This window comes from Pseudophryne corroboree, chromosome 3 (genome assembly GCF_028390025.1).
Source record: "Pseudophryne corroboree isolate aPseCor3 chromosome 3, aPseCor3.hap2, whole genome shotgun sequence".
In the NCBI taxonomy this organism is placed as follows: Eukaryota; Metazoa; Chordata; class Amphibia; order Anura; family Myobatrachidae; genus Pseudophryne; species Pseudophryne corroboree.
This window is the reverse complement of record NC_086446.1, coordinates 64,755,142-64,767,168: the sequence shown is the minus strand read 5'-3', so window position 1 is coordinate 64,767,168 and position 12,027 is coordinate 64,755,142. Positions and strand designations below refer to the sequence as shown.

Here is a 12,027-nt window from a genome sequence, read left to right as displayed (position 1 = left end):
CGCCTTCTACTTACATTGATTGCCATATAAATGTCCTGCTGCAACTCGGAGTACATTACTTTTATCTTCTTGGCTTCCGTCTGTGTGCCTCAGACCTGACTTTATATCATCAGAGACATATACAGGTTGAGTATCCCTTATCCAAAATGCTTGGGACCAGAGGTATTTTGGATATGGGATTTTTCCGTATTTTGGAATACTTGCACACCATAATGAGATATCATGACGATGGGACCTAAGTCTAAGCACAGAATGCATTTATGTTACATATACACCTTATACACACAGCCTGAAGGTCATTTTAGCCAATATATTTAATAACTTTGTGCATTTAACAAAGTGTGTGTACATACACACAATTCATTTATGTTTCATATACACCTTATACACACAGCCTGGAGGTCATTTAATAAAATATTTTTAATAACTGTGTGTATTAAACAAAGTGTGTGTACATTGAGCCATCAGAAAACAAAGGTTTCACTATCTCACTCTCACTCAAAAAATTCCGTATTTCAGAATATTCCGTATTTCGGAATATTTGGATATGGGATACTCAACCTGTATTTAAGTTGCCCTGGTGTACGGCATGTAACGGACAGTCTGGGGAACACATCAGAGCTCTGATGCTTAGCTCAGGGGGAACATTAACAAACTGGTCTACCTGATGATATAAAGGCAATGCTGAAAAGCACTGAAGTAGGACGAAGTAAAAAGTTGCAGTTGGACACATACAAAGGCACTTACAGAACGTCTTCTCATATACGGGGAGGGGGGAATTATCACAGTATGAAGGTAGAACGTTTTCTGGGTCTGATTGTACTATGGCTGGTGTGCAATGTACGACATGCATGAGGACAAGCTACTTTATGGATGGTGAGCAAAAAAACCATGAGGCAAATGAGTGAAACCACAAACGTTACACAAAATCACTATATCCCTGAGCTTCCTCTATGGACTTGCTGATCATTATGGATTTAAATAGTTTTACTTTTACTGTAATGAATGGTTAGAACCGATGCTACTTACCTAGAATGGATGACATTTCCATGACAGGAGATTGAACGTTTCCTAGTAGAAGACAAAAAAAGCAGATTATTCCAGATAAATCCTTGTTAAACTAGCCATACATTGTAACGATTGCACGATTTCAAAGCATCGGAACAATATTTTGTTATGGGCCCTACACACTTGATGACATACATGGGCGATATGAATGATATCGTTCATAAGTGAACGATAGATCGTTAATGTCGTTTAGCGTGTAGGCACCAGCGATGAACAATGCACGTCCCTGCGCTCGTTCATCGTGGGTTTTTTCTCGTTTAGTTTTCCAGCACTCTGTGGTGCCGGCAGTGCCGCCTGAAGATAATACTGTTCCCAGAGCGAAGGGTTAAAAAGTGCCCCCTCCCCCTCACACACACACACACATATATTTTCTAACCTACTGTATTGCCATTTTTGTGAATAGCTTAAAGTCATACCAAGCCCCCACACATAAGTGTGAGGGGGGGCACTTTGGTGTATCTGAACAGGGGTTCTGTGTGGCATAATGTGAACAGGGGGCACTACTGTGTGTTTAACACATTTGTTGTGCTGGGAGTATTTGTATATTATATTTTTTAATACCATCGCCAGCATACCTTATTGACAATGAAAAAGGGGAGTCCCACAAATTAGTTTTTCCCGGGGCCCCCATGAACCTTAATCTTGCCCTCAGTCATTATTGGTAATTCCCCTTAAAAGTTAAATTGCTATATGACGTCCAAAGCTTACCACTGGTCCCTTGGCCTGAGGGCCAAATAAACAGACCAAATGAGAACGACCTGTTCTCTGTTATCAGGCACTAGCTGGCCGAAGGCATTAGGGGGCGTGGCTTTGTACAGGAGGCGTGGTCATTTACGCCCCCTGTACAGACTGAAATGATGTGCGGTGCGCAATGACGTCATCGCGCACCGCACAGCAAAGGTCCTCTCCACAAAGGGAAACTAGACGCGTAACGTAAAGTTTGTAAGTATGATGCTAGAAGCCCCGGAACCGGCCCTGCTGTAGACGCAGTACTCCAAAATAGCAATGAGGGTGACGATTATTTTATACCCCTGATTTGATCTAGGCAAAGGAGCATGCATGAGACTACGTTCAAAGAGTTACCCCATAGGGGTGCATATTACAAGATGCAAATTAAGAGCTATCATAAGTGCGGGTGATTTGTGCACTGCATCACTCCGAACTAAATGGAGACCACTAAATAAGGATGGCAATCGACCATCAATGATTCCAAATCAATGGTTTGTGGCCGATGGTAAATACTTTTGCTATCGATGGGGGAGAACCAGATTGTTTACCTCCATCGATGGTACAGAACCACCCATTGGTTCTTTTTTTATTCCAGCAAGTTGCCAAGACACTGACCATTGCTCCTCCCCCCTGACACCCATGATACTCCCAAGTGCTGATCGGTGCACGGTCCAGTCAGTGAAAGAATAGGGATGACTATTGGTTGGTGAAACAATCAATGGTTATTCATTGCATAGTCTGCAACCATCGATATTCACTTGTCATTTCACCATTGATTGTAAACACACATATCCCAGCATGTCCTGACACAGTTTTGCTGTCAGAGAATGCTAAAGGTGTGTCAGGGCATGCTGGGATGTGTAGTTTCTCAACAGCTGGAGGGCTGCAGTTTGGACATGCCTGCCCTAAATGATGCCCACATGATGTAGTACTGTATAATATCAGAGATCAGTTATTTCATGGCTATGTGTAAAGTTTATGATGTAGATTATAACATAAAACGTAATGAGCAGAGGCAGACCTCTGGGAGGCAACGGAGTCATCTGCCGCCGGGCTCCTGCTCTGAAGGGGGGCACCTCTCCTCCCATTCCGTGACACCATTTAATTAAGTTAATTGATAGCTGCCACTGTCTTTTCAGTGGCCGACTTCCTCACTGGTCCCTGCACCTTACAAATCACACCCTCTTTATTATACTGAATATACACATTTTACAAGTATCACACCCAGGATTAGAAACCACCACCTATTACACTGGAAGCAGACACCTTTCTGATGAAGCTTTTTGCTCCTGTATAGGAAATATGAGAATTTAACTATATGAAGTTACTTCTCTGACAATTACACGTAACTTCATATAGTTAGAATTCTCATGCTTCCTGTACAGGAGCAAATAACTCCATCAGTAAAGTATCTGCTGTTAGTGTAAAAGGTCATGGGTTCTAATCCTGGGTATGACTGCTAAGAAATGAGTGATTGAAAATAAAAGACAATTAAATGTATAAATACAGTATATACATTTTTTTTCAGAACACACCATATACACACACACACACACACACACACACACACACACACACACACACACACACACATATTTGTTAATACAGGTTGAGACTCCCTTATCCAAAATGCTTGGGACCAGAGGTATTTTGGATATCGGATTTTTCCGTATTTTGGAATAATTGCATACCATAATGAGATATCATGGCGATGGGACCTAATCTTAGCACAGAATGCATTTATGTTACATATACACCTTATACACACAGCCTGAAGGTAATTTTAGCCAATATTTTTTATAACTTTGTGCATTAAACAAAGTGTGTGTACATTCACACAATTCATTTATGTTTCATATACACCTTATACACACAGCCTGAAGGTCATTTAATACAATATTTTTAATAACTTTGTGTATTAAACAAAGTTTGTGTACATTGAGCCATCAGAAAACAAAGGTTTCACTATCTCACTCTCACTCAAAAAAGTCCATATTTCGGAATATTCCTTATTTCTGAATATTTGGATATGGGATACTCAACCTGTATAGGAAATATGGGGGCACCAATATTTATCTTGCCTCCAGGCAACTGTGATGAACTTACGCCACTGGTCATGGAGGTCAGTTATGACACTGCTGTGTATGTGCATTATATACTGTACATTGGTGATATAATATACAGATTAGTTATTACATTGAAGCATTTACAGTATGTATACATATTACAGAATGAGGTGTATTAGTGATATCATATACTGAATAATAAGGATCTGTTATTACATGAATGTGTTTGTGTATACACATGGCAGAATTAGGAGGTATTAGTAGGGTTACCACCTCATCCCTTTAATTCTGGACACATATTAATTACACAGGTTCTGTGGCTGGCTGACTTCAAGACTCCATTTCACCAGGCTTTAATCAGCCACAGAACCTGTGTTATTAATTTGAGTGCAGAATTAAAGGGATGAGGTGGTAACCTGAAGGGTTACCTCTTCTGTGCTTTGTAAATATTACTTTTTATATGATCAATTTCCTTATAATAAGTATAGTGTAAAAGTGAATATTTCTACCTCCCTAATGAAGGGTTAAACATGCTATATGAATTGTTATGTGTTTGAATAGACACGTACGCACTCTCTACAAGATGCCTTTGTCTGTTCATATAATATAAGGCTTGTGTGTGTCTTATCTTCAAGGACAATTACATACCAGATCAAAACTGTTACTTCTGTGTGTTACTAAAATATCCTGCATGTAATGTCGTATGCTACTTCTATTTATCCAATCATATGCTTGCACATATTGTATACACCCATGTTTCTTTTCTATATAGTACTCTGTAATTTATTAAATAAACAGTGTGAACTTTTACTGCTTGTGTTTGTGCATGTAACTGATAGCGTAAGGGTTTACACTCCAGACGTCTGTGAGGCCATCACATCGAAGGGTTAAAGAAAATAAGGTCAAATCCTTTCAGCTGGGGGCTACGTCCGCGATTCAGTGATCGTCCCTGAATGATAAAGATAGAGGATTTATTGTCTGTCTTTGCCATACAGGATTGCGGTCATACACTGAAGCTGAATCCGTGTCAGTGTTCCGGGAACACGTGACAAGGTAATATTTAAGTCCGGGACTTAATATTACGAAGTTTTATGTAAAACATAAAACAGGTATCAGGGATACCATAGAATCTTTAATGTCTGGGACTTAAAGAATACGTCTGAGAAAGGACCCGGGGTCCAAGCGCAATTCTCCAAAGACGTCAGTATCTGGGATACTTAAAAAAAAAAAAACATAGACCTGGGGTCTATACGTAACGTAGAGAATACCCCGATTTGATCGCCTATATATTTTTGTATGTTGTAGTGAGATAAGTTCTTATATTTGGTTCAGACGGCTGGTAAGTTTTCGTCTGCCAGATATCTATGCTCAAACACTTTTCTTGCTTCCTGTCTAAAACGCTGTATTTTTCTGACATCTTGTACGAAGGTAAGCGTACCCGTCAAAAGATTTCATGTTCTCATTATACAGATAATATTGTGATATTGTCAATGACTAATTAACTGGTTAAGCTGATGCATGTATAAGTAGAGTGTTGTATATTTTAGATAATTTTCTTTTAAAAGTTGTACTGTTGATTTATATTACTGTCTGACAATGGGCTCTAGTCAGAGTAAAAAACTGCATATCCCCCGCCCCTCCCTGGTGAGACATGCAAGATGTATGTTGCCCGTAACTCTACCTCAGAGTATTATTTAGTTAACCTATGGGTGGATAATTTAGCGGGATGGACAGAGAAAGCAGGACAGGACCCATTCCTACGGGAAGGCAGTAATTACCTTTTCTATATGGAGATTTAAGAAAAAAAATGTCAGTTTAGCACAGAAGCGAAACTGCAGAGAACTGTAAATCTTTGAAAATCCCTCTCGCCTCCCCCCCTTGCATTCCAATGTATCCTGCGCTCAGAGACACAAATCTCTTGGCAGCAGTAACCCTTTCACACTAAATGGGATCGCCTCCAACTTCCACTAGCTCTGTCCCTAACGCATCAGTAACCCAGAGTTTAGATAATAGTAAAACACTGTCCCAAGCCCACTATTACCCTCGATGGCTGTATATCTTATTTGCGCAAAGCTTGCAAAGGACGCAGCTATACACAAGAAAGGAAGTCTTTAAAGCCTGTGTTTTTTGCCTGTCGCTGTAGCTTGTAAACAGAAACCTTCATAGTCTGTTACTGCGTTTTGAAAAAGGTTTAAGGACTGCTGGACAGATGACGCTGGCTTACCTTTGCTTAACTCAGAAAGCTTACTCACTTCCCCACTCACTCATAACTATCAGAACCCCAGACGCTTTGACAGACAGAACCAACCCCGCAGTCAGGGAAGATTCCAAAGACCCCGTGCACTGACGGGGCCCGGAGGAGGGTATCCCAGCCTTTATTCAACTCTCCCGTCATAGTAAAGATTCACCTCTGCTGCCACTTATTATAAATGGAAGTAAAATTCCCTTTTTAGTGGACAGCGATGCAACAACCAGTGTTTTGTGTTCTGACTTATGCAGTATCCCCTCTCACCAGAAAAGATAGAAGGTCTCCGCCCCATGATACAGCAATTCTTACAACAGGGTATTCTCAGACATATTGTATCACCATACTGTACTCCTGTGAACCCTGTTGCCAAAGCTGATGGTAGTATAAGATTTGTACAGAATCTCAGAGCAATCAATCAGCTAATTGTCCCAATTGCACCAATTGTTCCAGATGTAAACTCACTCATTTCTGCAATCCCTGCAGATGCTGCGTTCTCTGTAATTGATTTGAAGAATGCCTTTTTTTTTCAGCATACCTGTAGATTCACAGACACAATTACTTTTGCCTTTTCTTTTGAGGGTAAACAACTTACCTGGTGCAGATTATTGACGCACCTGTTGTCTCCAGGCCACATTGAGGCCCTGGCAACCTCACCATGGTTCAGTCCTGCTACAGTATGCAGATGATCTGCTGCTCTGTAGTAAAACTGAGGAGGCCTGCCGAGAGGATGGTGTTTCATTACTAAACTGGCTTTGTGAATGTGGACACAAGGTGTCCAAAATAAAAATGCAATGGTGTAAAAAGCATGTTGATTACTTAGGTTTTGTGCTCACTCAGGGAGAGAGGAAAAGTCAGTCCACAACGCATACAGTCTGTATTGGGCCTGGTCACCCCAACTACCCAGAGGGAACTACTGTCCTTCCTGGGTATGGTAAATTACTGCAGACAGTGGATATCTGATTGCTCTTATTGTGATAACATTTTGAGACAAGCCACACTGAAGGACAAACCTAAAACTGTACAATGGTCACAAGAAATGTTAACTGCATATGAAAGTTTAAAATGTATGTTGATGAAAAGTCCGGCACTTGGCCTCCCCAATTATGTACTACCTTTCCATCTATATGCAAGGGACAATTGTAAAACCATGGCGGGGGTGCTCACACAGTTTCATGGAGGGAAGTTGCGCCCCGTGGCATTTTTTTTTCCCAAAATCATGCCAGTGTCTGTGCAAGGTATGCCTGCCTGCCTCAGGGCTTTGGCAGCCTGTGCAATGGTTGCAGAAATGGCCACTACCCTCACTTTAGGCCACATCACAGTACTCCACACCACACATGATGTCCTGGCAATACTTAAAGGCTTACACACAGCACATGTCAGCACAACGCCTTAGTGGATATGAAGTACTCCTTTTGAGTAACCCTACCCTTACCATTAAGTACACTGCTAGTTCTTCTGGCCCTGCACCCATTCTCAATGCCCTTTTAGGCTTGAAAGGTCCCGAGGATGAACCACCCGACCTACATGACTGTGCTGCTTCTATTGAAGCTGAAACTTCTCCCAGACTTGACATGTCTCCCGTTCCCATACCAGGCGCAGACGTAGTTTTTGTTGACGGCTCATGTAGTAGGCCCAATGACAATACATACCAGGCTGGCTATGCCATTGTCACCCTCCCTGATACTGTGTTGGAAACCCTACCAATACCTTATCAGTCCGCGCAAGCTGCAGAACTCATTGCACTCACTGGAGCATGTCCCTCCCTTTACAGCGTCCATCTGCTCACTCAGCTTCAAGCTGCTGCGACTGATACTGATCTCTCCGACTGGACTTACCCTGATAACAAATTGCTCGTTGCCCAGTGCCGTGGTGTTGGTCACCGTGGTGAAGCCACAACACTCCTCCTACTAACCAATGATTTTTATGTTACTAATGCCAAATCACTTGTGGACCAGTATGTTAGCAGATGCATCACTTGCCTCAGGAACAACCCTAATAAAGCTAAACACCAGCATCTTGAATACCCCACAGAAAACTCTAGGATACTCACCCTTTGAAATACTAATGGGTAGACCCTTTTCCTACACCCTGGGCTAGGAAACCACTAGTAATACAGGAAGGAGATCTAGAACTTATAAGGGAAGAGTATGTCAGGTCCCTGATAACAAAACTGAATGAAATTGAACATGAGGTTGTTTGTAAAAACCCTTTGAATCCACAGGAACCTACACACCCCTTTAAAGTCGGAGACAGAGTCGTGGTGAAGGTGCTCCCCAGGAACAAGAGCCCAGGAGACTTCACCTATGGTCCAGAGACAGAGGTCGTAGCAGTTACCCGGACAGCAGTCCTGACAGAGGAAAGTCCTGCCTGGATCCATGCATCCCGAGTAAAAAAGGTTCCTAGACCAGACCTAGAGAGGGAAGCAAGTGATTCCAGTGAGGTACGAACCGGGGCAGACAGCCCTGACCTCCCACCTAGCGAAGAAAGAAGAACAGAAGAAGATGAGGAACCTGTCCCCTATCTTTATCCTGGGGACTATCTCGATAGCCCTACTGGCCCTCATTCACCTCACAATATGTGAAGTCGACATCACACAAACAGATGGGGTCCCCACCTTGTGGTACAATTCCTCCAATACACACGTAGCCACATACATCCTTGATTATTTCATGTTCCCTAAACTTGCTGACAACAAACATTTCATACAGCAGAAAAGGAAATCAGGAATGTCTGAGACAGTATATATTTGTGTTACTGACGAATGGTACTATAGTGCAAGACAAATGTTTTATTTGTGGGACATGTATAAAAACCCAAAATACCAGCCTAAAATTGCTCCCCAAAACAAACCTTTAAAGCCCCATATTGCCACTTCTAAGGATATGGTGGCTATTACTAACCCTACCTTTGAAGACACCCTAGCTATTGAAACTGGTTTCTCTGACATTAATTTTTGGTTGGAATGGATGAAGTATAGTGCTAACAAACACAATAAAAGCAACTGTTATGTCTGTGGCAAATCTAGGCCCCACCTAGGTACAGTGCCCCTTAATATACCCCTAGAACAGGAAAATTGTTTTTTCAGCCTTTTTAATGATCACCGATGACCCCACTCCTCCCTCTAATACTCCTGTTAATCGAAAGAAAAGAGCACTCCCAGGAGGTAGCTTTGACCCCCACGTATACATTGATGCTATAGGGGTCCCAAGAGGTGTTCCAAATGAGTTCAAAGCTAGAGATGAGGTGGCTGCGGGTTTTGAGTCATTGTTCCCTATAGTAACTGTAAATAAAAACGTAGCCTGGATTAATTATATATATTATAATCAACAAAGATTTGTTAATGATACCAAAGATGCTCTTAAAGGTATAGCTGAACAGCTAGAAGCCACTTCCCAAATGACATTTCAAAATAGAATGGCCCTTGACATGATCCTAGCAGAAAAAGGCGGTACATGTGTTTACATTAGTAAGGTGGAAGGCTGTTGTACATATATTCCTGACAACACTGGTCCCAATGGTAAGGTTACTTTAGCCATAAACAAGTTAGAAACCTTATCCATAGAACTTAAGAAAAATTCAGGTATTGATAACCCATGGAGCCAATATTTTGGGTGGTTTGAAAATTGGAAACAGGCTCTTGTGCAAATAAGCATATTCATACTTGTAACTTTAATTCTTGTAGGCATTATAGTTTATTGTGTAATTCCCTGTGGAAAGAAACTTACCTCCAAAGGCATTGATAAGGCCCTGATGTATTATGACATAACCACCAGTCCTGTCACCTCCTCTGATAGTAAAGGACCCGACGATTATGTCCAATATCTCAAGAACTGGAGGAACAAGAAAGGAGCCTCACTCAAGAATCATGTCATATAATAATCATGATTCTAAGAGGGGATTGAAGGGTTACCTCTTCTGTGCTTTGTAAATATTACTTTTTATATGATCAATTTCCTTATAATAAGTATAGTGTAAAAGTGAATATTTCTACCTCCCTAATGAAGGGTTAAACATGCTATATGAATTGTTATGTGTTTGAATAGACACGTACGCACTCTCTACAAGATGCCTTTGTCTGTTCATATAATATAAGGCTTGTGTGTGTCTTATCTTCAAGGACAATTACATACCAGATCAAAACTGTTACTTCTGTGTGTTACTAAAATATCCTGCATGTAATGTCGTATGCTACTTCTATTTATCCAATCATATGCTTGCACATATTGTATACACCCATGTTTCTTTTCTATATAGTACTCTGTAATTTATTAAATAAACAGTGTGAACTTTTACTGCTTGTGTTTGTGCATGTAACTGATAGCGTAAGGGTTTACACTCCAGACGTCTGTGAGGCCATCACATCGAAGGGTTAAAGAAAATAAGGTCAAATCCTTTCATAACACTAGGTATTAGTGATGTAATACAGCATAATAACAATAAGGATCGGTTGTTACATAGCTGCGTGTATAACTGACAGTGCATGATGTGTATTAGATATACAATATGTGACAGGTGTGATATTACCTCCTGCAGCGGAGTAACCTTCCTGCACTGTAGTCTCTCTCTGTCCCTGCGTGGGTTACATCGCATAGGGGGACAGCAATGTTATTGCTCTTCCTCTAGATTTGCAGCTCAGGCCCAAACAGCAACTGCACACCCTCTGTAAGGCAGCCAGGCCCTCAGCTTCCTGCTACGCCTGTGACCCTAGTATGGCCTGAACCACCTCCCCCCTCCTTCCTCTACTTACTGGCTGACACTCCCTAACTCCAAGCTGCTATACTTACAGTACCCCTGGGTGACTCAGCTGCAGCCTGTGTAGGTTATGTCTGTGTTCCACTTCCTGGAAACTGCAGCCACTGTACAGTGTAACATTGCAGCATGCGTCTCACACACACAGTCTGTCAGGCAGCTTTCTCACCCTCATGAATTACACAGGTTCTGTGGCTGATTAAAACCAGGTAACATGCAGGCTTGTAGTCAGCCAGCCACAGAACCTGTGTAATTCATGAGTGTCCCAGTTTAAAGGGATAATATGGCATACCTCCCAACTGTCCCGATTTTCGCGGTACAGTCCCATTTTTTGTGGACTGACTCATTGTCCCACCCGCGGGCCACAGTGTCCCGCGGTGATTGGGAGCAGTTGGGAGGCTCTCCAGACACTCGCTGCTCTGCTCAGTTCAGAGCAGATCATCGGTGAATAGATGCTGTGAGTCAGAGGGAGAGGGGGCATGCCAGCGGCTCACAGAGCGCTGGGCATGCCCCCTCAGTGACGAAAACAGAGGAGTAGTTCGCGATCGCGGGTCCTCCCGCGAAGCCACGCACCCTTTTTATTAGGCCCCCCCACTTTTGTGGGGGAGCATGCGGCTTTGTCGTGCGTGTGTCCCTCTTTCCAAAATGAAAAGTTGGGAGGTATGAATATGGTAAGCCTAATAGGGGCTATACACACACACCTCCTGTCACTTTACACTTGGCAGGAGCTGATTGCTTGGTACTACAGGTTGAGTATCCCATATCCAAATATTCCGAAATACGGAATATTCCGAAATACGGACTTTTTTGAGTGAGAGTGAGATAGTGAAACCTTTGTTTTTTGATGGCTCAATGTACACAAACTTTGTTTAATACACAAAGTTATTAAAAATATTGTATTAAATGACCTTCAGGCTGTGTGTATAAGGTGTATATGAAACATAAATGAATTGTGTGAATGTAGACACACTTTATTTAATGCACAAAGTTATAAAAAATATTGGCTAAAATGACCTTCAGGCTGTGTGTATAAGGTGTATATGTAACATAAATGCATTCTGTGCTTAGATTTAGGTCCCATCACCATGATATCTCATTATGGTATGCAATTATTCCAAAATACGGAAAAATCCGATATCCAAAATACCTCTGGTCCCAAGCATTTTG

The 12,027-nt window shown here is 41.8% G+C and overlaps 1 protein-coding gene across 2 annotated transcripts in view; it reads right to left on the bottom strand.

Annotated features, from left to right (window-relative positions):
• The window catches only part of LOC135054733 (NACHT, LRR and PYD domains-containing protein 3-like), a 58,070-nt gene extending 47,057 nt beyond the window's left edge, over nt 1-11,013 (bottom strand). Inside the window, exons 1-2 of one of the 2 annotated variants that reach the window (XM_063958028.1) lie at nt 10,896-11,013; nt 1,030-1,071 (exon numbers count right to left, since the gene is read on the bottom strand). In XM_063958028.1, coding sequence (XP_063814098.1) covers nt 1,030-1,051 — 22 coding nt within the window. In that variant the 5' untranslated portion in view covers nt 1,052-1,071; nt 10,896-11,013. Of the gene's footprint in view, nt 1-1,029; nt 1,072-10,635; nt 10,867-10,895 lie in introns of those variants that run through there. The other variant, XM_063958027.1, reaches the window with a different exon arrangement.
• Between the last annotated feature and the right edge of the window lie 1,014 nt (nt 11,014-12,027).